General features: G+C 41.8%; 1 protein-coding gene across 8 annotated transcripts in view; it reads right to left on the bottom strand.

Moving 5' to 3' along the window:
- The window catches only part of ebf3b (EBF transcription factor 3b), a 67,915-nt gene extending 53,344 nt beyond the window's left edge, over nucleotides 1-14,571 (bottom strand). For 5 of the 8 annotated variants that reach the window (XM_050071617.1, XM_050071616.1, XM_050071618.1 and 2 more), the window contains exons 1-6: nucleotides 13,844-14,571; nucleotides 13,399-13,555; nucleotides 13,047-13,110; nucleotides 12,715-12,770; nucleotides 10,830-10,903; nucleotides 8,978-9,046 (exon numbers count right to left, since the gene is read on the bottom strand). In XM_050071617.1, coding sequence (XP_049927574.1) covers nucleotides 8,978-9,046; nucleotides 10,830-10,903; nucleotides 12,715-12,770; nucleotides 13,047-13,110; nucleotides 13,399-13,555; nucleotides 13,844-13,974 — 551 coding nt within the window. In that variant the 5' untranslated portion in view covers nucleotides 13,975-14,571. The remainder of the gene's footprint in view (nucleotides 1-8,977; nucleotides 9,047-10,829; nucleotides 10,904-12,714; nucleotides 12,771-13,046; nucleotides 13,111-13,398; nucleotides 13,556-13,843) is intronic. The other 3 variants (XM_050071621.1, XM_050071623.1, XM_050071624.1) reach the window with 1 other exon arrangement.
- Between the last annotated feature and the right edge of the window lie 10,575 nt (nucleotides 14,572-25,146).

The raw sequence follows: 25,146 nt of genomic DNA, 5'->3' as shown, positions 1-25,146 counted from the left end.
TTTACGCCATGCACCTCATCACATCTGAGTGCCTATGCACGTGCATAAGGTCCGAACATAATATGGTGTGACTTAAACCATACAATGAGAAGAGAAAATAAATATGCTAAGAGCAGCAGGGGTGGACCGGGCCAGGCCTCTGCGGACCTATGTCATCACTCCCTCCGGTCTCGGCTGTGCTCCCCACCCGAGCGAAAGGCTCAATGATTACGGAGGCTCAGCTTCCCTCTAAGAAAGCAAACCGGAGCTGCAGTCCAAACAAGGCCGAGCCAGCAGTGAGGGAGCACTGCTACACCAGGCAGCTCGGGTTTACCGTCGCCTCCGACCTGGCTGGCCCCCGGGCTTGCATTAGTCCCCCAGCCCAGCCTCTCTAGGACAAACAAACAACCACCACTTACACAGTCAGGGACGAGCAGTGAGGCAGGGAGAGCTGGTGCCACCAGCACTGTGTGGAGGGGAACCTGACCCAATTGGATTTGCTTTATCACCCCATATAATGACTCCCAGACTGGCCTGTTCCAGTGGTAGAAAATAAAAATTACAAAAAAAAATCTGCCTGCCATTCTGAGTTTGGCCCAAAATGGGCAGCTCCCCCAAAACAGATGGGGAGGCATCTCAAAAATGTTCTCTGCCTCTGGGGACATGTGGTTTTCCCCATCATTATATAACTGTAAACTCCTGGATGTCAGAGATTGGGGATAATAACTTTCAGATGTTGGCAGCCCGGGCCAATGCTGGGACCTGCTGGATGGGAACGGTTATTTGGCAGAGGGGAGGAAGTCCGAGAGATTAGGACTAAGATGTGACAGGGAGAAAAGTGGATCTGGACTGGAGCTGAGTGGGTCGCCTTAGCCTGTTCCAATGTGTTCGGCATTGTACCGCGGCCCTAATGATGGCCGCGTGGGAGGCAGAGGCCCCCGCGCGCGCGTGTGTGTGTGTTGCGGGTGGGAAAGAGAACGAGACAAATTAATATCAAAACCACAGGAAATCATGTCATCCTGTTAACACGCTGAAATCAAGCTAAAGTGCTCGGGCTTGATCCACCACTTTTAGCATTCCGTTTCAATTTTCAGACAGATTTGATATGACAGTTTTAGCACTCCCCATTGCAGTGCAGATGTGCCACTAATTCAGAAACAGACACACCTCCTTCAATAAATGAGTCCTTATAGAAGTGTCATCCCGTTAAACCATTTTTATTGGTTTGTCTCACATGGCGGGAGAGGATCATTGTTCACTGCGGACGTGGTTGCCGGTCGCCGGTGTGGTCAAGGTTTGGTCACTTTAACTCCTCTAATGAAAATGAAACATCCCCTCACATTTATATATATATATTCCAGCTGGTCACTGCATGGTAAAAAGCACAATCCCGTTTTTCTTCTTTTTAAATATTTTTTTCCCCCCTTTGCTTTAAAGTATCGATCGCAGTGCTGAACAAGCAGAGGAGTGTTTTTTATTGTAAATCAATACTGATCGATCGGCTGCCTGGGTGTTGAATATGGATCAATATCACACCAGGCTGTGGAGGAGATCTGATTTCAATTGGCAAGAGAAGCCCGCAGCAGGTTTCCATCAAGCGGTAATTCAAGACATGGGAACATAAGTCAGATGGATTGATATAGACTAGCCAGGACCTTTCTTGCCACTGAACCAGCTCAAGGAAATTTCTGTCATATATCATTAACGCAGTCGGGGCAGGCAGTAAAAAAAAAGAGGGGGAGCAGAGTACCTCGGTGACCCTAAATGAAGAGCACTGGTCAAACATTGAATAAATACTCCATTATTAGCATGAATGTTTTGTTTTTTTAAATAAAGAAACTCCGGAATAAAAAACAAGTCCACTGAAGGAACACTAAAATAGCTCAACTCTCTGTGCACACACAGACACACACACACACACCACAGTGTGGTCATGTTCTGTGGGACTTCTGGTACTGATTATGCGGAGGTCAGCTTGAGATTCATACTGTAAGCTGTTATTAATTTACTGAACAAATGTCCTGGAGAAAACTGGTGAATGGTGAAATATTTTCATTACACTTATCATACGGTCAATCTTTATTAAACCTGCACATTTGTTTCATTTGAGCGCCGCAACAAAATACATAATATAACATAACAGCACACATGTGTGGCCAAAGTGCATCGAGCGATGTGTGTATATGTTAAAAAAAAAAAATAGCGGGTCACCTCGTTCATTCATCACTTGTTTGTGATTCCTGAAGAGAGGGGCACTGTTCCAAATGACAGCATTGTAAAACAATAAAAACAGAGCTATAGTTAGAAATAACTTGTCACTTTTAATAAATGACACTGGTTCAGGGCTCTTTCTCTGGGGCTTCTCCTCCGATACATCCCAGGCACCCCTGGGGCCAACAGAGCAGCCAGCAGACCAGCTCGTTTCCCCGAGGTAACTGATGACCCTATCCCTGAATTCCCCCATCTTTGTCCTGTGACCTCACACCAGCGGGAGCAGGACCATGTCCGATGAAATCTTCAGACTGCTTCCCATCCTAATCTTGCCTGTGTCACACTACAAATTGCTACATTCAGAAAATGGAAATAGATTGAGGTGGAGATGGAGGGAGGGACTGACAGAGGTAGGGAAAAAGGGAAGGGATGGGAAGGGGAGGGGGAGCGGAGGAGTGTGCATCGACAACCAGTCCCCTAAGAAAAATACTTGAGGAAAGAACGACTCGGGAGATCCCGACAAGGAATCACATCTCAGCGAACATATTGATCTGATTTACAAAACCTCCACTCTAATGCGAAACAAATGGCGTGGGCGTGAACTGGTACTTAACCATAAAACCCCAGCATTACTCCGTCTCCGATGAAATACCACATATATCCCTCACCAGGGCCTAATGTGCTGTTTTACGGCCAGATACGACTGAGGTTGACCCAACAGTTTGTTTGACAATTAGGGGAAACCTAATAAGGATTGAATGGGAGTGAGAACATGCCAAGAGAAAGAAAGGATACCCTTTTTCAAAAAGAAAAAATGGCTAAAAAAAACCCACTGGTCTGAGTGACCTAAATGTGATTCACCGAATCAGAAGCCGTTTGACAAAGCTCTTGCGTCATTAATGCTTTAAGAAACCAAACAACATCTTCAAAACAGCTACAAAGTTTAATTATAAAGGAGGGCTGCTAAATATTTGAGAAAGAGTGGCATGTTTTATTTACTTCAGATTTAATTTCAATAATGTAAGATTTTTTCACCATGGTGGCTTATTGCGGCAGTGTGTCAAGGAGAAGTGAATAAATCTTAATAGGTTGTTTTCTTTCATAATATCAAAATAAATCATTTCCATTGCTCCACAGTCGGAGTTAAATCACATTAACGCAGCGCTAAACCAAGTCAGTGAACGCAACTGAAGATAGTAAACTTTAACAACATAAAAAAAATCTTTGATAACCTTTTCTTCTTTCTCTTCAGTGTGTGTCTGTGTGTGTGACTGTGTGTGTGTGTGTGTGTGTATACAGCGTCCAGTGTTGCTCTTGGCCCAGCATTCATCCCATCACCCCAGCTCTGGCCTTGTTTCTGTCAGCAGTGAACCAGGGGAGTAAAGAGTGGGGGAAGAGGAGAGCAAGAGAAGGAGAAGAGGAGAAGGAAAGAGGGAAAGAGAAGGGGGTGGTGAAGGGGGGAGGGGTTGTCTCCATGGACAGATGGACTGCTCTTTCTCAACACATGTGGAACCATGTTTCGTCTTTCACTGCCGTCAAGCTGGAGCCGAATCCGTCGCTCTGTTGGCCCGCGCCACTCTTTCGTACTGCACACCTCTCTCTTTAGCACAGCACACACACACACACACACACACACACAAGAGCAAAAACACACACATGCATGCACGGGGACACACACACACACAAAACACATGCACACACCGCACAAACATCTCAGTCTTTCTCTGCACACATGTTAAAGTCATCACCCCTGCTCAGCGCTAGTAAAACACAACACCCCCGGCTTCTCTGCTGTTGTCAAGTCTTGCCATTAGCTGATGCCACTGGGGAATCCTACCCTAGTGAGGTGGGTCTCCCTCGGGAGCGTCAGGCACCACGTTACGTTCAGCCGCCACTCATGTGAACCCAAACATGTGAGCATAATTTGGAAAATATCATTTATACTGTGCGTCTTTGTACGTGTCTTGACATTTACAAACTGCGATAAAACCGACATGAGGGAGGAGGGAATAGAAAACAGGGCGAGAATAATTTGAGGTAATGTTTTGCTTAGTGAACAGTATTACCCAATCCTGGATGTTGGAGCTCTGGGAAGGAGGTTCTGGCTCTGGGGCTGCAGAGAGGGTCTGGGTTTCATTTTTCGGCAAGTGCAAGCCAAAGGAAAGCTGCCAAGTACAGCTTTCGCTCTCAACACTTCCTGCTCTTCCTACTCTGGCTCGGGAGGAGACAGGCTTCACTCAAACATCACGTCGACTCAGGCAGGGGTGGCCAGTTTATTCTCCAATTTCTCAATGGGCGTCAAAAAACTCACATCTGTCACATGAATTACACCGCGCGCGGCCATAAATAAAACGCTGAGATGGATATATTGTTAAATGAAAAGGTGTGTGCAGGTGTTTGCATGCGTGTGTAAACATAGAAAGAGAGTGTTTCCTACACAAGTTAACAGCTTTAAATGACTCACTGTGAAGCCTAAAAAAACATTGCAGTGCAGGTCCCACGGCTCAACGGTATAATGCAAAAAATCCAGAAGGAACACCTGCAGCAATCAACTCTCTATCACAACAACAGTGACCCCATCCACTGCATCATTTTCATTATGGATGGTGGGAGCACAATGCTAGATTAACACCACGTACCGAGTGCCATCTTAATTGCCCCTCTACAGATGCAGTGAAAACATGTCATTTAGGTACTTCATGAACAGACTTCTCTTCGCAGGTTATCAAGACAGCCGCTCAGTGAAAACACACCCTCTTTTCCAATGCTGATGTGCAATTAAAATGGTTTTAGAAATCCTCTTTGACAGTCCAGGGCTTAGCCAAAAATGTAAATGACATTAAAGGAGACAATGAATTTAATTTTGTTTAATGTCCCCTTTCGCTGATTCTCATTTACATCACATTTCCACATAAAGGGCTGACCTTATAAATACTGGCATTTGTTCAGCTTTTGGAGGTAATCACGGTTTTGCAAAAACCAGATGGGAGCACACAAATTTTCCGATTTGTTTCTTAGAAGGCCGAGGGAACCACATGTGAGGCGTTCTAAGGCTGCGGTCTTTTGTTTCTGGTAAACAACTTGACAACAAGTCAAGTGCACTCTGGGAAATGACCTCGTAGGTGTTCCACAAATGAACGATAACGCAAAGTCATTTAGAAAATACAGGCTCGCTAATGAGGGACATAACGGAAAGCTAAGCAAAATTTACATTAGGCCAAAATTTAATCGCATTAACACACGAACAGGTGCGGTGAGGCCTTTATAAATGAGCTAAATGAATAAAAGCCTCCCACAGCACAACCATGTGTGCTGACCAAAAAAAAAAAAAGAGACAAGGGGAAAAAATAAGGGAAAAAAACAAGTCAATGTCATGAATTATTCAGTGGCTGGGCTGCACTCCAAAGGTCAGTGCTCTTTGACCTTTGTGACAGGAAGTGAAAGGGAGTGCCGTAGCCGCTGGAATAAATGGAGCTGACATGTTTAGCTCTGGTCCAGAATCCGTTTGTGAATGGCAGCGTAAATTGACACAAGATGTTAAACTGTATGAACATACATTAAATTCAGAATTCATACATGGGTAGAAAACACATTGATAACACATTCTCTCTCTCTCTCTCTCTCTTTCTCTCTCTGTCTTGATTCTCACTTGCATAAATTGCTCCAGCCTCTCTGAGCAAAATGTGACCTTTGAACCCTGACACGCAGAATGAGTCATTTTCTCTCCTCTTTCAACAACATGTGCTGTCTTATTACAAAATCCATGTGTAAGCCTGAACAATGTATCTAATCTTTCACACAAGAGAAGACAAAGTCAATATGCAAGAGAGTGAAGACAGATACCAGACCAGGAGAGTCATCGCAAATTGAGTTATGTTTGGCTATACACTACATGCACTGTAAATGGGAAAGCCATCTAATCAGATATTGGGTACCTCATCACTATAATTCTAAAGACTCAAATTACCGACTGAATAAACCTACACCCCCACTTACTTTAAGGCACCATTAACTTATAAATGTGACATCTGTAGCACTGCAGGATTTATAAAGGGGAGAGATGATTACACCGAACTGCAAAGTGATGCGGTCACAGCAAAAGTGCTGCAATTAGTTACTAGATAAATTTAGTGTTTCTTTTATTTAACATAAGCACCTACTGACTTTGATATTTTTTTTCTTGAAAAAGTATGCGCGCGCCATTGAAACACAATAGACTTTTTTTTTTGTGGAGCAAAATATGCACTGACTTTGTTAAAATTTGACTCATAACACATATAAACCCACCCAAATGCAACAAAAATAGGGCCTTTCTTCATCCAAAAAGGCGTATGAATAATGCAAGGGCATCAAATGTAAGTGCTGAAATATTTAAAGACCAAGCAGTGCTGAAACTTTGTGACAGCTGTTGGGCCTATATCTAACCAACTTCTTTTTTTTTTTTTTTAAAGAGAATCCTTCCTCTTCAAAAATCTGAGTGAAAATCTGTATCAAAACTCTGAGAGAAAATAGGGTAAACAGATGTCTGGCTTGACCGCAGGAAAATAGGACACATTTGGAATGATAAGTTTCCCAAACTCCGTTGGATATGCCAGATCCATGGGAACGCCAGTTAATGTCTTGCTAGATGCCAGCTAGCTGTGTGCGCTTTCCCCTCTTACCATCTGGGAAAATGTTACAGCGAATGAACGCCATCAATGATTCACTCCAAATCTGTTTCTTAAGGTTCGGCCATGCTACTGTTTCTCTAGGAAATGTGGCAGTGCTAGCTGGTTTTCATACTGTAATTGTAGACAGATGAGACATGCCTGATTCAACAATCAAACCTCTCCTCTAGGTTTATGTCACTCAACTATGTTCTACTCAATTGGAAATAATCAGTTTCTGCCAGCAGCGACCGCAGCACAGGTGCCTGTAATGATGTGCATGAGAAAATGACAGATGTAACAGCAATGGCTGTAAAACATGGAAGCTTTAACTAAAAGCTTACCCATATGCACAGCGGGAATAGTCAAGTAATTGCGGTAAATAGTCTTGCGTAGCGAGCCTACAGTGTGCTCTGGCCATGTCCGTAACTCTTGCTAAACCCTGCAACCTTTCACAGGCACCCCTCTCTGCAAGCCTCCTTCAGTCACTGGGAACCTGTGTGGGTCTGTTAGGGTGAGCTGACGGGCTCATAGTTACGACATGGAGACAATGGGAGGGTCTAATGAGGAACATATGCTTTTGTGTTTCAACAGAGCCGCTCATTGTGCAAGGAAAGGGATACTCTACTCCTATTCAGGCTCGTCACAATGAAAATCCGAGCCCTCCCTGAGCCAGTTGAGCTTACAATATCCATCCGCTTCTTTTTTCCCCTGTTCTTTTTTTTTCCCACCCCTCTTTCTTGACTTTAATTCTCCATGCATTCATTTTGCTTATTGTACTTATGTTACATGTTTTGTCCCGCAGATTGAAGAACAATGGTGTGCGAAACTCTAAGCAGTAAAAGGCAGCAGAGCGACACAAAGCAAACATGAAAGCGGCGGAAATTAAGCAAAGTAGACGTCTCAAGTTATATGTTAATGTTCGTGCTATCCTTCACTAGCAGATGCACTTGACTAATAAATTAAGCAATCCCTCTGGTATCAGATAGAGAAAAAAAAAGAGCTGTATCCTGACATTGTCCTAAACACCTCAGTACTTTTTTTGTATACACTTTCACTGTCAAGCATAAAAGCATAAACAACATGTATATGAGTATGTGTGGGTGTCGTGTTTGTGTCCCCGCGCGCGCGTGTGTGTGTGCATCTACGTGTGTCTGTGTGAGTTTGAGTTCAGACAGCAGTAGCTCTGGTAATCCATCCAGGCTCCCAGGGCAGCCAGCTCCTACTTCCTGATGCATGAGAAGCCGCTGGAGTGGAGTGGCAGCAACAACTGCTCAGCCCTATTTGATTACTAATAAGAGAGTTGTCCCCTCTGTCAGATACCAGGCATTCTCCACTAAGCAAACAGTGATTCCGGCTAGTCAAACATTAGCATTGCTGTCTCTCCCTACTACGTGGTGAGAGTTACATTGAGATCGACGATCAAACTACACCCCCTACCTCACCCCTATATCCACCACATACACACACACGCGCGCTAAACTACCTACACAAATTCACACTGACCAGGACACACAGTTTCGCAGTGTGAGAAAAAATGTCAATGCCTGTGAGGAGACCATTTATTCTCCCTCTTTAGAAGGTGATGAAGGTAATATAAATGTGGCAGATGTAACTTCCCTGAAGGTGCAGAACAAAACAGCAGACATAAAATGTTTATCCCTTCTAAAACGAAACTTTAATGGCATCTAGCTCACAGCGAACTTGAGAGAAGGAAACAGTCAATGAAAAACAACTATTGACAGTGTAAGCATCACTGTCGTAAACAAAGAAGGGAAGCCAGCCAAATAAATGTGAAGTTGCCTAAGCTAATTAGGTGTATTCCCAGCATGATCCTCTAGTGATTGAACCACCTGTGATTGAACAAACCCTATCCAGGTGGTGACCGCCCCTCGGTGCACAGGTACCTGGGAAAGACGCCCCTCAGCCACTCACACAGAATCACCCACAGTTCCCACACTGTGAGGCTATAAGATGCAAGTCAGCCCAACTGGGCCGTCTGGCACACCGGGAGGGAACTCATTTGTTCACTAGCTCATCCATGTGCCTGCTCATCCACTCAGTCACTCATCCATTTAGTCAAGACGCTCACTCATTCACTTTCTCATTCACAAACACAGAGGAAGCTGCACACGGCCTACCTGTCAATGATCACAGGGTCTGATGGAGTCTCGTTCCTGTTTCCACAGCTTTTCTTGTCACAGCATCGGCTATAGGAACACAGACAGAGTGTCTCAGAACAAGCAACACTTTGCTAAATAAATAAAAATAAATAAATAATGCACACAAACCCACATACATTTATTAAGTGCCTTGGAGTGGTTTTGATATCGGGGAGAAAAAAAAAACTGCCATGAGATTTCCTTCACTCAATCTATCCGTTCCATTGATGCTGATGGCTGATAAAAATGGTGAAAACAACATGTTGTGTTGTTTGGCTTAGTGTTGGAGGGGAGGGGAGTGGGGATTGGGCCAGGAGGCAGGGGAGTCACTTTTCACAGCTTCAGCTTTTGTTTACCTCTAATTGCCAAGCTGCTATTTCTGAGGGAGATGCAAGGTGCCACCCTCAACCAATATTTCTGCAGGGCATTTATCAATTATGGCCTCAAAAGCACTAATCTATCTTCCACCACATGTTTCAGCCATCTCCTCCCTAAGCCTATAGCTAGCTGCCTCTCACTTCTTTGATTGGGACTTGAATCAAAAACTGCAAAAATAAACAAATACATCATCCTCGCTTCCATTTGAAATGAAAACATATAAACATATGTGAATAAGATTGATTTATGCCATATGGTGCGGAAAGAAAAACAAAGATTTTGTGCAAAGCTACTGTCAGTCAACCACACATTATTTAAATATGTCTGATTTACATGACTTTCTAGCAGCAGTAATAAAGATGTGTTTTATAGCTAAGGCGCTGCGGTGTATTAGAGCAAAAATATAATTCAAAAACTATACGTATCACACGCCTGGAAATTAAGACATAATAAGATATTAAAAGATTATTCTTATTACAACTGCTCTTATTATGTTTATCTCCTTATGTGATAATAGGCAGCACTTAAAGTAGTTCTTTATTCAGCAGCAAAACGCACTTCCTCTTGACACACAAAAAAAAATATTACCTCTAGAGCACGAGCATATTCAACGTGTCACAAATAAGTGATGGATGCATGTATAAATTGAGCGTGAGTGATGAGTTTATGCATGGAAAAAGACAAATCATTCTCAGCTCTCATGCTGCACTTGCTCTCAACCAGTAACTTGAACAATGCACCGGTGCAACAAAGGAGAGGTTAACCGACAGTATCCGAATTCAATGTTCACAAAGCTCATGCTGAGCTCAACAATAACAACAAAAGGCGTTTTTCCTTTTAGTATCAATGACACCGCTGAATAGCAGCGCAATATGAGAGGTTGAGATTTATGTGGTTAAATGACGCTAAAAGGCTCGCTAATCATTGTTGACAGGTGGGATCAACCGAGAACTGACTCTGTGCTAAAAAGAAGTGGGGGGGGGGGGGGGGGGAGCAAGAAAAAAAAAACTGATACATGGCATGCAACGCCTATGCATAACTTAACAGAAAACACATTGTCTCTGGCAGGCTTTAAATGATGACATGCGATTCTTAGCATATAAAAATAAATAAAGTAAAAATTAAAAAACATAACTTATGTACCGTGTCACTGGCTGTTTATTATACATTCAATTTGCCTTCACTGGAAAAGACAAGTCGGTTCATTCTCACTGTCATATTCGTATTCATATCAAAGTTGAATCACATCATATCAAAGTTGGAAATGACAGCAGCTCTCTCCCTCTCTGTCTACTCTCTGTCTCTCTCTGTCTCTGTGGCTGCTGAAGGACCACAGGACAGCCTGGATTGCTGCATCACATCATGAGTGTCAAAACTTATTGAAGGGGAGGGAATTACTTTTTGCCTGGATCTGCAAAATGGACAGAGCGAGAGAAAAAAAAATAATGCTTACCTGCACATAATTTCATGGGTAAGAAGAACTCTGCACATTTCTGGATTCTTGTCTTGGCCCTCATAAACTATGGCCTTTGAAAGGAAATGAGATGGAAATAAAGTGAAAACACAGTCATCTCTTAAACACATATTAATTCACATAAATTCACCAAAAAACTGGGCTGGTGTTTTTGCACTTAATAAAATAAATCAGAGCATGAACACACATGATCATGGGACAACAGAACATATTACATGAGCAAATGCAATGTAGGAAATTACAGTAATCACAGCACTATAAATTACATTTAATTTATATACACATCAACCTCAATAAACAATTACAAAAATAATGATAATAAGAGCAAGAGCAATATTTCTTGGGGCAGCAACAATAAAAAATCTCATTGTAAAATGAATGATTATGATGATAATAATAATAAATTGTATTTTTTTTTATTAATCTAGATAATATCCTGTGGCTCAGAGAGACAGACAGCGAAGGAGAGAGAGACAGAGAGATTTTCATAAGGAGAGATCCAATAGAAGTGTCATCAATATGCTTATAATCTGGGGATATTTGGGGGAAAGTGTTAATGGGCAATCTGTTGTTTATTTTGAGCCGCTAACAATGATCTTTCTGTGGATAAAAAGCGGTGTCTGGCGGTACGGTTGAGTAATTTTTGAGCATTGGCTGAAACAGATGGCGTGGAGCTATCAGTTCTGCCGCTCTTCTCTCCCTCCCTCGATCCCTCCCTCCTTCTTCCATTTCTAAGGATAGACACTTCACTCCCTCGTATACTGAACCGGCACCAAGTGCAAAACGCAGGCAAAGCACCACATTATTGACAAAATACTGCTTTTAATAAAAATATAAAAATACAAATAAATAAACAGCGTGGCTTTTCTGTCATGTTTTGATGACATTGTTAATTTTTTTTTTTTTTTGGCACGCGTAAATCCAATATGAGAGAGTGACTTTGAAAAAGTGACATATCTGAACCAGGTCGCATCACTCTCTGCTTTTAAAAGCTGTCCTACTTGACCTGATGTTTTTTTTCCCCTTCTTCTTCTCTTCTTTTTTTGTGTGCTAGGAACCGGGCGATTATCTATATTGGTTTGATTTATGTCGCAGTTTGCAGCTGTAGAAACAGAAATCCATAAATTGCTTGTTCTGCGTCATTGACTCGGATCATTCGCACAGGAATGTTGTCTGTGACCAGTGGCCCAGGGTTTCACGGCTCTATTCAAGGAAGGCTCCGGCTAAACCCTCGATTTAATACCAAAACACGAGGTGGAGAGCTGAAATAAGTGCGTCTGATTTTATTCCCCGAATTATAATTAACTTTGCAAATCTTTGCGTTGGTTTCAGACGCGCGTAAAGACTTAATAATGACGTTTTACGCGCAGGGCTCTGGGTTGAAAAGTCACTCAAATGTTTGTTAAGTGAAATGCACCTCAGAGAAAAAATATATTAATATTTATATCTATAAATATAATACTTAATGCAAATTTTTAAAATGTGTTTAGAGCGTCACCTCTGACACTTTGCAGGAAAAGTCAAATCTGATCATATGGAGCAGACGTGGTGTTTAAATTTTAATGTGAGCCTACATAGGAGCCCAAAATTGACTTTGGAGTCTTGCAATATGATATGGCCAAACGTAAACAGTCGAAATGGAAGCTGTCTCGTCTTGTTACATCGGTAATTTGATTTTGTGCCACAACTTGCATTTTGCAAGCAGCACGTTTTTATTTATTTTTTTTAAAACCGTGTGTTGCATGCATCTCAGGGGTGACGATTTGCACGGCGTGTTATAGGGTTTTGCACAAGTAAGCCATGGATGTAAGCAGTTTTTTTTTTTGCAGCTGTGTGCGTAGAAACAAGTGTAACAGCAGCTTACCTGCTTCGTCATGGAATCGATTAACCGTATGTAAAGATCCTGTTCTGTTCTGACGCCTGGGGAGAAGAGGAAGAAGAGCAGTTGTGAGTTTTGAGGAATTGTGGGAAATATATTTTAAGAGAGAAAGAGGGGGGGGGGGGAGTTTGTGAACATGTGATTAAAAATATAAAGTTCACACATTGTTACATTTATAAAATTATCACACTGCTTTTATTGTTATTATTTATAATATTATCAGTATTTTTATTGATGGTGTTGTGCAGACAAACTGCTCACACAAAATGTTTGTGTGTGCACGTGTCTGCAAAAATATTAAAGACACTTGAACTCACCATTGCTGTACAATAACTGTAGTTTGTAATGTATCCCATTGTTAGTTTTTTCACTGGTTGGTTCCTGCAGGAGACAACAGTTTGTGAAAATCAACACCAGCACAACAACTGCTCATCACCACCACATGTCTGTGTGTTGACAAAAAATATTTACGTGCAAAAAGCAGAGGAAAACTGGTGACTCTCTGTCATCAACGAATTGAGTTTTATAAAAAAAAAAAAAAAAATCAATATTACACGTGACTTCCCCTTTTTACTAACCCATTGCCATTTCAGTGAACATAATTTCGATACATGTGCTGATTATGTACAGGGGGGTGCACGTATATTTTTCTAAAAATACACCGCTTACTTTTTCTTTCTCCACAAAGTCCACAAAAGCTGTCCTTTCGATCTCCACGGGCTGACCCTGTCTGTCATACAGCGCCAGGACGAAATGGAAAAAATTGGATTTTCTGAGGTTGGAAGGGGGCTGCTTTTCATAATGTGCCCGTGCCAAGCCGACACCGCTGCGGGGAGAAAACAAGAGACCATCTCGGTTAAGCACCGGACACCGGGGATACTAGATGATGGAGAAGCTGATGGAAACATTGGAGATGCAGAAGCACGCTTGAGTACGGGGGAGATTTCTTGATTTGTCACAATAATGGGTAATCTGATGTAATGAAAGAAGGGAAAGCCGAAGGGGGGGCATTTATTGGGAGACCGTAATTGATACAGAGTATTCAGGGGATTGAGGGGTCGATATGATGAGGAGGGAATGCGTGAGAAAAATCAGATGCTTTTGGCATGCGTACCTTTGGGCGGCTGTGTTTGCATCCACCACCCCAGCTGTGTGCATCCAGGAGCGGACCGAGTTCAGTCCACCGAGCGGTTCCTCCTTCATCGTCGTCCCACCCCGCGGTATAGTTTCCTGAATTCCAAACATTTAGGACAATTTGCGTGAAAAAAGAGCCTCCTGCGAAATTAGGGAAATAAACGTCCAAGCGTGTTATCCTTTAGGGTTGGTTTTTTTTCACGGGATAAGTAGCGAGAGCCGATTCAGACTTGCGAGGGAAAACCCGGTCCACAGGTCTTGCCTCCCTCTTCAGTCCGTCCGATGTGAACAATTCTCAAAGTGCTGTACTTAGTTAGAGCGGTATCCACAGACTGGAAAAGTGAATTGTTCAATAGACAAGATTTTTTTTGTGTTGCTATTGTTCCTCTTTGTTTTTCTCTCTCTTTTTTTGTGCTATTCACAGAAAAATCGATGGCAGTTGTTTGTGTTTGTGGGTGATGCTGCTCTCAAAGTGCCCACATCCCTGAAGCACCGCATCCAAAACCTTCAGGACTTCTTGTTGAATAAAAAACCCACTCCTGAAAAAGGTGCTGCTGCTTCTCCACAAGACAAACACAGGCAAAGGCTGATCACCAGTGGAGGTGTTCCTAGTACACAGGAGAGGTGGATAAGGGGCCCTTTCGCGTCGTGCAGGATGGATGGGAACATGCAAAACTAAGCCCTCTTTCCCCGAGGACTGAAATCTTTCCCGGGAGCCAAAACTCTAAACCCACGGGAGAGGCGCTGTCAGAATATGACGCTGAAGGGGCGTGGTTTTGCCCAAATATGGAGCTCTGACGGTTCCTGTCAAGCAGTGGCGCTCCTCTGTACGGGTACAGCCCTATAGTGCAGCAGGCTGAGAACACTCATTCGCTCCACTTTTCCTCTTGCTTAGGCCCTATATGTGGTGAGTTTGATTTTTTTAATGATATGGAAAATTCAACCGGGTGTAACCATCACACATAATGAGGAAAAAAAAACAAAACAATAACTCGAAATTCATTGCTTATATTATTTTTTTTAGCTGACCTAATAATTGCAATTTGCGTGGTTACTTTTATTATATTGGATTAAAATTAATAGTATTTGACATATTTATTCGATTAAATTTGTTATCATTATTGCAAGTTGACCGGACGAGATTGTTAGTGCACTAATGTATCGAAAGCATCTCAATAGCGTTTCGTGAATACAGGCCATAAATCATATTTCAATAATGGCAGATCATGTTTCTTCATATATATTTCTATTGTGCATTTTTAACTCTACGCTGCGGGTTGTTTTTTTATTGTAATTAAAATGCAATTAATCTGATGCTGATTTCAGAGAATCAGACATGATTATAAATATTAATTTACATTAACTTTTCATTGAGGTTGTTTTTTTTTTTTTTGTACCATCATGATGATTGACGGTCAATTGTTTTTGCTGTGTATCGCCGAGCAGAGGATTTTCTTTATTTATAGCGGTGAGCATTAAATATGAACAAAGTTTTGGAAATCAGCATCCTTATTATTAATGTGAAAACAAATCACATCGCTGTGCCATTTTTTTTTACAGAAAGTCAGATCTCCTGACCTCTTTTTATGGGCTAAAAAAAATCAGAGCCACAGTGTCTCATGACATTAAAACAAACTTCAGGAAAAAAATCCCTGGTTCTGTGTCTTCTTTATTTCATGCACGTCCTGTAAAATCAGTAATAATCAGACACATCTTAATCATTTTTAAAAGAGCTCAACTGCCTTACATGTCCGACTCTGTCCGAGAGGGGCAAGCAAGCAATTCGGTTCATTAGTGGTGAAAAGGAGGAGAGGATGGAGGGAGAGAGGGGAGGGTGCGAGGAAGAGAGATGTGTGCTATATCCTGAGCAATCTATCTAGCTGGTGCTGAGGGTTAATAGCTGCTGCCAAAGATAAGTGAATTATAAGCTGTTGCTTTCACCTCTACACAATCTATTGCCAAATTGCCCAGTCACAAAATGAGGGTGGATTTTTTTGACTTTTTTATTATTAAAGAGAAATCCAAGTTTCAATTTGTGCAGGAAAAAAAATCAGGAAACTCAAAAGGGCCCCTTTGTAAAAAATGTTATCTTTTTTTTCCTCTTACATGAAACAAACCGAGACGCATGTTGTAAATGTTTTGTCTGTTCTACCGAGATTGCAAATATCTTTTTTGCACAGAACTCACTCTGCTTTTTTTTGTGCACAGTTTCAAGTCGCTTATTAGAACTTAACCCCTGATTACACGCACCAAGGCGATTTAAATCTGATTATCAAATTAGGAGACTTTGAGACAAATCCTCTTAGATCTGATACTGTTGACTGGAGAAGGAAAATGGATCTCCACACCCGTCACGTAGGTAACGATGCTGTCCTGAAAGGGAGTTTTAAACCGTATTTGACAACAAATGCAGCTGCCCCGCTATTTCAGAAGATATTAGAGGAAAATGAATGCAAATCTGTGTGCAGGAGCCATCTGGACGTGGAGAGAGGGAGTCAGCTGCTCCACACACTGAGGCGCGGAGCCTGAATCCGTCTCAGCTCATTCTGTGGGATCATCTGCGTGGTGGGCTTACACCGTGGAAAATGCGCTCTCCATCATTAGGTGAAATGTTAGCATCAAAATAAAAGAAAATGTTGATCCCCGTTTGTTTTAGTGCTTGCGTGCATGAAAACTTTGCACGGGCGTGGAATTAAAGGATCTTAGTCACATTTTCTTATTCCTCACTTCTGTAAAAAGAAAAAATAATAAAGCTTTGTTTCTCAGCTGCACGCTGGAGGTAAGTGATGGGTGACAAGCAGGCAAACAAGTGCAAAGTGTTTGCCTCATGTCTGCATCTTGGCCGCACTGAGCCCAGGCTGAATGCTCGTTTAAATGACCGCTTGATGACACGGGGGCCTGTTATCTCATTCTTCTATTCAGTGGCCACAATGAATGAACCCCCAAAGATTTGGGCCTGGCCATTGATATAAAAAACCAAACTCCTCGGGACGCGTGGCTCCCAATAAAAATGTACACGGTGACTTCGAAGACCTCCCGTCTCGACGGGACGAGCCTCCTCCGTATTGAGGGTGACGTCTTCTTTTTTGTGTGAATTTACGGGGCGAGGCCCTCATGATCTCCTTAAATTTGCATGTAAATGGCGACATCAGCCTATACGCGTGCCAGGGGCCAGCGGGCCTCCCAGATGTCAAGGCAAAGTCAATCAGCCGGCCGCTGCCCAGCTGTCCATCGATGCACTTTATTGGGACAACACTTTCATTATGCTCACCTGCATTGTTTCCTAATGAATTGATTGGCAAAAAAAAAGAAGAAGGGGAAAAGAAATCTTATTAGCACTCACCGTGCAAGTTCGCTCACGGCTTTATCACAGAGGTTGTTTTAAAGTGATCTTTTTGTCGATTAAATATTAATCAAATACGCCTACAGTTACGCATCACTCCTAACTCCATATGGAACAAATAGGCAGGCAGCCCACTTATTGTTTACTGCAACTCATATATTATTCTGTTGTTTGGACATTTAATATTTCGTGTACATGCTTGAACTTAGTATTTATTTATTTATTTATGGTGCAAACGCGTAAAAAACAATTTCACATTTATTGTTAGATTTACTTTTAAAATTCACATCACTTGTAGCTATTTTTAAAAAACTCTTTCACTTGTGCATTGTGTTTTTTCTCACAAGTGTATAAAATTAGAGAATATTTTAAATTATTACATTAAAAAAAATAAATGAGTAAAATTACAAAAAACAGCATTTTGCAAACTTTCTTTAAAGCAGCTATCAGGCCCTAATAAATGCACGTGCGTCACTCTAAGTGACATATTCAAATATCATATTAAAATACAGTTTGCACGTTATTTTTTATTTTAATTACAAGGGGGGTAAAGCACAAATGGCCACGAGTGATGAGATCAATCATGTAGGCTATTCGTGTCAAGTAGTTATAGCTGATAGACGGACAGCGCCCCTCGTTGGTTACACTTGAGATCATTGTGTCGATATGAGGCAGCTGTGTTCCTCTGTGACAAGATAGCTAAATCTCAACATAGGTTTATCTAACACCCCCCCTCCTCCCTGGCTCCCCCCCGGGCGGCTAGAAAACGGGTGTTTATGTTTAGGGAGAAATTATCTCAAATATTAAAACAACATTTTTTAGCGAGAGGATTGTTATTTTAAAAAATGACCACAAGATTAAAAGATTTAATTAAATGGAAATACATATTTATAGAGGTAAACTACTAAGAGGAGCAGAGCGCCTTCTTGTTTTCCTGTCACATTATTATTATAATAATTATTATTACTGATATTATCAATATTTGTAGTGGATAGAGTACAATCCATGTTTATTGTGTCAAACAAACACACGCACATTATCTGACACGCAGCTGCTGTGACCTCACATTTCGTCACTAACTTCTGTCAGAGTGCTCATGTTAATTGTGTGCAGTGGTGAGTTCTGTCAAGGGCATTGCCCGTGCGCACAATTTGCATTTCCATTCTGCTGTGGAAATGATGAGAGAGTTTCTGCGCGGTTTAGAGCCTCGCGGCGCAGTCTGTGGGCGAATTACATTTAAAGAAGGCGAGAGAAATTAAATAAGAAACCGAGACCACTTCAGGGCTATTAACATCTAAAATATCCCCTGGAAATTTAGACCAAAAAATGCACATGACCAAATATCCAGCATACCTTCGCTCCCATGCAAAGCGCGCCCCCCCCGTCTTGATGGTGTCCATCATCTTTGTATGGGGGCCCTGTCTAAAATATTCCTTATTTAAAAAAGTTATCACGCCGCCTCACATTTCTCTGTGGCATTGATGGAAGTGAGGTAAATGTGATTATTCAGCTCTAAATCGGAACATATTAACTTATAATATAGGCGCCCTGGTACCAAACGGGACTGTGACACTCAGGGAAAAAACGGGTGCACAAATCTGACTTTAAAGGTCATTTAAAAATCTCATCAGTAAGTATGATATAGGCACATGTTGCACCGGGCAATGTGGCCTCCAAAAAACGGGAGGCATCAGCTTTAACCTTGTTTTTTTCTATTTTTTTAGAGCGCATGTGCGTGTGCATGGCCACACAGGCAGCAGCCTTTCCCTCAATACTCAGGAGAACTTTAATTTGCCTGTTGACCCCTGTGATGGAGCTTTTGCCAACTTATAGTGATACTGCCCCACCTGCAGGACTCGGATAAGTCCCTCACATCAAAATGTATATTTTCTACATGTTGCATCAGCTGCTTCTAACTGATAACCATCACTGAGGTGATACAGATGTAATGCTGATTGGCAAGGTGTCCCATATATGTGCAGCGCAGTACAATTCATTATCAGTCCACATCTGAATTTTGATTTTAGTCAGAGATCCTTATTAATATTGAACTGTGTTACTATTAACAGAAATGTTAATTATGATGTCAAGACGGAGGGAGTCAAGGTGAAAGCTGCACGGCAATAGCTAAAAATAATCCATGCCAGCCAGAGTACAGTATGATCCTGCAGAGGAGTGTTACTGGCAAGGGACCTTTTTGCTGCAACAAAGAGGTGGAAAAGAGGAAGTAAATGAATTAGAGTACAAGCCAGTTTTTGTCTTTTGTTTCATCCACACTTGTCCTGTCCCTATTTTTCCAACCTCTCCCTTTTCCTTGCTATTGGAAGTGCTGCAAATTGTATAATGCTGGTCTTTGTTCTACAGAGTCAAGCCACATGAATAGCCGTCCTGAGCACACACAAAAACACACTGACAAACTGATCATCTTAAAAAAGCAACGCCCTGGTGCTCACTTGGCCTACTTTCCACGGCAGCACTGGGACGTGGGAAGAGGAATAGAATTCAGGGGAGGATGTTCGTGCACTCTGGGAAACATTCAGTATAGCAAGTGTGATGCACATAAACATAGCCTTTGCATTGTCAACCTTAGACCGCATTTGCCCCAGATAACTAGTCCCCATGTGCTAGACTATTCTCTTTGACTTTGCAATTGAAATCCTGAGAAGATTATGCCAAAGCTAAAAGAGGCAAACTCCAGGGTGGGATTTCAATTGTCAATTCCTGTTGGATTTTATAGCATTATGACATATAGTACACCATCTGTTACGCTTCCTGTGACTAGGTCTACGTCTGCACAAGTGGAGCCTATTGATGCGAACATCATTACAACTAAGACGTATGGTTCTGAATGGACAGCAATATTCAATCACCAATATTTTTTCTCCCTCTTACACACTCTTTGCCACAGATGTATGACTAAGCATGGCGGGTCTCCAGGTTACAAAACACGGGGGTAAATTAGGAAGGTGCAGGAAAGTAACCACTCCTAACTTTAGCTAAACAGACTTCCTGAAGCGCTAGATAATCTGGGGCTTCTATGTACACCGCCTAACCAAATGTCGACATCTGCGAGGGTGTGCATAAAGAAAAGCTCCTCAGAGAAACGGGGGATAATAATCTTAGTTCGCCTCACCTTCAGTTTGCCCATAGGGGTTTAAAAGGGAGATGAAGAAATCCTATGTAAACATGCCAAGTCAAATTTTCACTTGAAATGTGACATGGAGGCAAAGGCCAACCCTGGTGCATTACTAATGTGGTTCCGCACTAGAGTTTTCAGTGCCCCTGGATGTAAACAATTGATGTATTCAGTCCGTGGTTTGAGCACTGACTCACTATGCACACTTAGTATGTTTGAACATCTTTTTATCCACGACTGTACGTTCGGTGCATAGGTGAGGAGCCCAAAGAAGTCAACACAAAGCTTGTACACAATCACAATCTCTGTACTCAATGGCTTCCGTGAAAGTGAGTTTTGCTCTCCTGAGAAACATACAAAGTTTGAGCATCTGTTCCATCATGTAGTCTTTGTTGAGAAATTAAATATTGAACTGATCTAGTGTACCATGAATGTTTCACTCACATAGTGATTAGACAGACTGGAGAGGCAAGACATTGCAGCACTTTACACTCTGCTTTAATATACTGTATTTGTTGTTCTCGCCTCTAAGTGTTTTACACAGCAGATTATATTGTAGCTGTGGAAAATGGTTATAATTGTGGCTTCAATTAGGCTTAACATGCATGTGTAACTCTGGTACATACTAGCACACACATGCAAATGTATATACACGTGTGCACAAACACAATCATCCTCCGAACACAATGAGCATTATGAGTGTAGTCCGGCTGATAGTGCACATCAATTTAATTGAAAAACAAAAACATGAAATTGGAGTTTTGGTTTTTATGATTCAATTATGAACATTGGTGGCATCTGCTGTTAAACTTTTATGTTATTGTGCACCATATAGAAAAAGTACTGATTTAAATCTGTTTTCTTGTGTGCAGTTAAAATCTTAGGATAAAGGATTTTCTTACTTCATTATCTTTTGCTCCAAATCAACAATTGTCTCCAGGGAGAACCTCTAATGATTTTTTTTTTTTTTTTGACGTTAACATTTCGGATTAGACGAGCAGACCAAGGTACCATGCGAGCAGAGGAAGGAAACGGTATCATCACAGAGATCATAAAATGGTGTCGTGAGTAGTCTTTTGTCCGGGACCATAGGAGAGTTCTGTTGCTAAAGGGAAGGACAAAAGCAGAAGGCGCCACGGGTATAAGGTTCCCCTGAGCAACAATGCTGAAAGTTTCAACTTGCAGCACATGGGTGTAACTTTAACTGGAATACTGTGGATCAAAGACTCACAAACAAAGTGGGTGGAAATGCTGGAGGAGTGTCTGTGCTCAAGTGAAGGACAGGTTCACTAGAGAGAAAGCGGGAGAGACCATTTATGAAACACAGACCAGGCAATCAAGGCTAATTACTGAGACTGTTTTGCGAACTCAAAGGGCAGCGTGATTCAATTAACAAAATTGATGTGTGTTATAATTTTTTTTTGCTCATTTCGAAAAAATTAAACTGACCCTGCTTACAAAATAAATTGTTAAAACAAGCTGATCAGATATAAAACTAAATTAAATCACATCTAACAGGGAGATTTAAATGGCACTGCTGCCTTGTGCACACTTAATTGAGGAGCGGGATACACAGTGGGTTTTGTGTTGCAGCTCAGACATTCATTCCACACTCCTGTCTTCACTTGTCATCTTGTAGGGAGTGAGAGAATTATTCAGTTCTGCTTCTTTAAATAAGAAACACAGCCTTGAAATTTGTGGGGCTTAAGGCAACTCATCAGGTTAGATCAGTGCAATGTGGATGTGTAACCTTTACACTGCAGTTGAACCTGCACATACAAGTGTTATGAAAGGTCCCTGTGGCACTCTGCTCTTCTGACATGGATTTGAAGACTTGCCACTTTATTAGCTGCTAAGCCCCCAATACTTGTTCTATATAGTGGAGGCCTATGTTATGAGCTGGGATCTCATTGTCTTGCGTTATTAGAGGAAGAGTCTGCAGCACTCCCTTGTCGCCCCGAGAGAATAGCCTGACTGTTTGAAGGGAAGCTACAAGTGCAATTTAACCCATCTTATTTACAATATGATCTGTTGCAAGGACATCATCGCTGCAAGGATTCACATCTAATATATCCCCTCAATGTGATTCTGTTCTGTTTTCATTGATTCGGGAGAGTATTTTGTTTGATGTGCGCTTGAGCCTTCAAAAAAAAAAAAATCTGTGAATCTGTCAAGTTATAGTAGAACTGGAAATAAACTGAAACTTTAGTGATCCACACTATTCTAATTTTAGGTTTTTTATATATATATATATAATTCACTTGAAGCTACAGCAGTCAAAATCAAAACAACCGCTTTGTGCCTAAAGGTCAAAACAGTTAATTGATAATTGTTTTCCATGATAGTATCAACGTCAGCTCGGGGAAAACAAGCAGTTTGTGATCATCACTTGTGTCAGCAGCACACACTCATCCTCCAAAATGGAAATTATCTATTGGCATTGAATAATAAGTGCCATAGTGCCATCTAGTGCACACATTTGCACACTGAAGAATGACAGACCCTGTATGTAAAATATGTACACTGCATCTCACATATGCAGGTGAAGAGCCTGAGCGGAGAGGTACGACTGATGGAGAAATAACACGAGGTGAAGGTACTATTCACACTGATGGCTTGTGTGCTTCAGTGTGAGGTTTAACTCCACTGAATGACCACTCATGAGTGGAAAATTTCCACTCATGGGGGAAATAAACGAGGAGACAAAGGTTTGTCTTCCAAGCCAGGTCTTTGACAAGCCTCAGTTGTGGGAAGCCGCAAGGATAATCTCCTTCAGACAATGAGACAATGTTGAAGGCTGTGCATGCAAATTATACTCTGCCATCTAAATTACAAAGACATACACAGACCTCAAGTCATCAGGCCTCGCATCTCACTCGTTGGGGCCTCCTGGCTGTTAGGTTGCCAGAGGATGCTATAGAAACAACAGAACAGAAATAATAAGAAAAAAACACATGAGCCAAAACAAGAGTCTTGAATAATTGATTGTGTTTGTCTTTGCTGTTTGTGTGTGTGTGTGTGAGTGTGTGTGTGAGAGAGAGAGAGAGTTAAGACTGAGGGTCTGGACAGAGCTTATGCCCCTGAGCGGAGCAGACACATCCACTGGCCAATGGTTTGTGTTAAAAACTGTCTGATGGACCAAACGTGGGGGGAAGGGTATGTTTGTGTGTGCGGGGAGCAAACGCATGTGTATGGGTATTTACATGCCTCTGAGTGTAAATTTAAACTGAAATACATGAAGACAGAAGCAGTGCTTGATTTAGTCAACTTGATGAGCTGGTGTTAAAATCAGGGCTGTTTTTGTATCCAGTTACATGAGAATAAAATGAAGTAAAGATTTCCAGGAGACAAACGCTTGTTGTTAAACGGCTCAGGAATAGGTATGTTGTAAGATGTTAAAAAGTCAATATACCTTCATTTTGTCTGTGCTGGTAATGAGCCATATTTTCTGGGGAAAATGGCTGCTTCTCCGGAGGCACCATGTCTACTGAATGTGGCCCTGATCCTGGATAAAACAGAAGGCTCACCAATCAATCTCTCCAGGTTGCCCACAGCCAGAGAAAGCAGCTGCACCACATGTTTGCCTTGCGCGATAGCGACAAGTTAACATACGGGCAGCACAGTAACCATCCACAAGCAGCCTCTAGCTGTCTTATAATGAATTCCCACAGGGATGGGGAACTATCAGAGTCAGTGGTGTTACTGGAGGCTCGGAATAAAGTCAACACCTCTCCTTATACCTGATGAAGCTACGGCACGGCAGCGCACACACACACACACACACACACACACACACACACACACACAGTCACAGCCACAACACTGAACTTGTAAAAATGTGAAAAATCCAATGTACACAACATTTAAGCTGTACGGTTTATTAAATCGCAAATTAGGCCTAAGTCAATGTTTCTCCTTCACACTGTGATGGTGGATACAAACAGTTTATTATGTTTTTAATCGTGCACTATTAGTCATGGCAGCTATTTTTTTCCCTCTCTAAATTAGAAGTATAATGCAGTCGCACTTTGGAATGTACGTACTATTGAAAAACACTTGTTTCCGTTATTTTTGAGCATTTAATAAGCTGTATTTAGTATCTCTTATTCTGTTCTGGCCATTAGTGGACTATGCTTTCACATCCAGTGTTTCTACTGACTGCATTCAACACATAATGTCCACGCTGGCTCATCAGACAGCTACACAATTTGTTACACTCAGTCAGAGGCAAAAGCTACGACAGTGAAAACCACTGCGAACCCATTTGGTGTTGTGTGGAAGAACACAGGCCTCCTCATGCAGAAGTCAAGGATGTTTTAGAGGTTCAAATGGTTCTTAAAATAATGATGCTTTTACAAAACACTGGTGAACCATCTATTGTTAATTTAAAGCGAACATCCCCACGTCTGCTAACTACAAATGGGATCAATACGCACGTAGGTGTTAAACACTCACTGTGGTTAAAGACACTATACAGCAGCATTTTACAGAACATCTGTAAAATGTACACCAATTACGCTAATGAAAATTTGTGCCTTGTGAGCTTGTGTAATGTCACATTTTATGTCATATTTCTATGCATGCTCCACATAGTCTTAAAGCATCCAACTTGCACTTATGCTGCAGATACAACTTGGTCCACCTTTATATAAATATAGATATAGATATAGTCTTCCTAACCTCCAGCCCTCTGCTCTGCTTCTCCCCAAGGGACGCTGTGTGAGTGATGAGAGGGATGTGGAGCTTGGGAGATGCCGGGGAGAAGGTTTTGGTGAGATTTGGTCCAGGTCTTTCTGGGTGCATC

The sequence above is a fragment of the Epinephelus moara genome, chromosome 19 (assembly GCF_006386435.1).
Source record: "Epinephelus moara isolate mb chromosome 19, YSFRI_EMoa_1.0, whole genome shotgun sequence".
NCBI lineage: Eukaryota > Metazoa > Chordata > Actinopteri > Perciformes > Serranidae > Epinephelus > Epinephelus moara.
The sequence above is the reverse complement of the archived record's forward strand: the minus strand, read 5'-3'. Positions and strand labels throughout refer to the sequence as shown.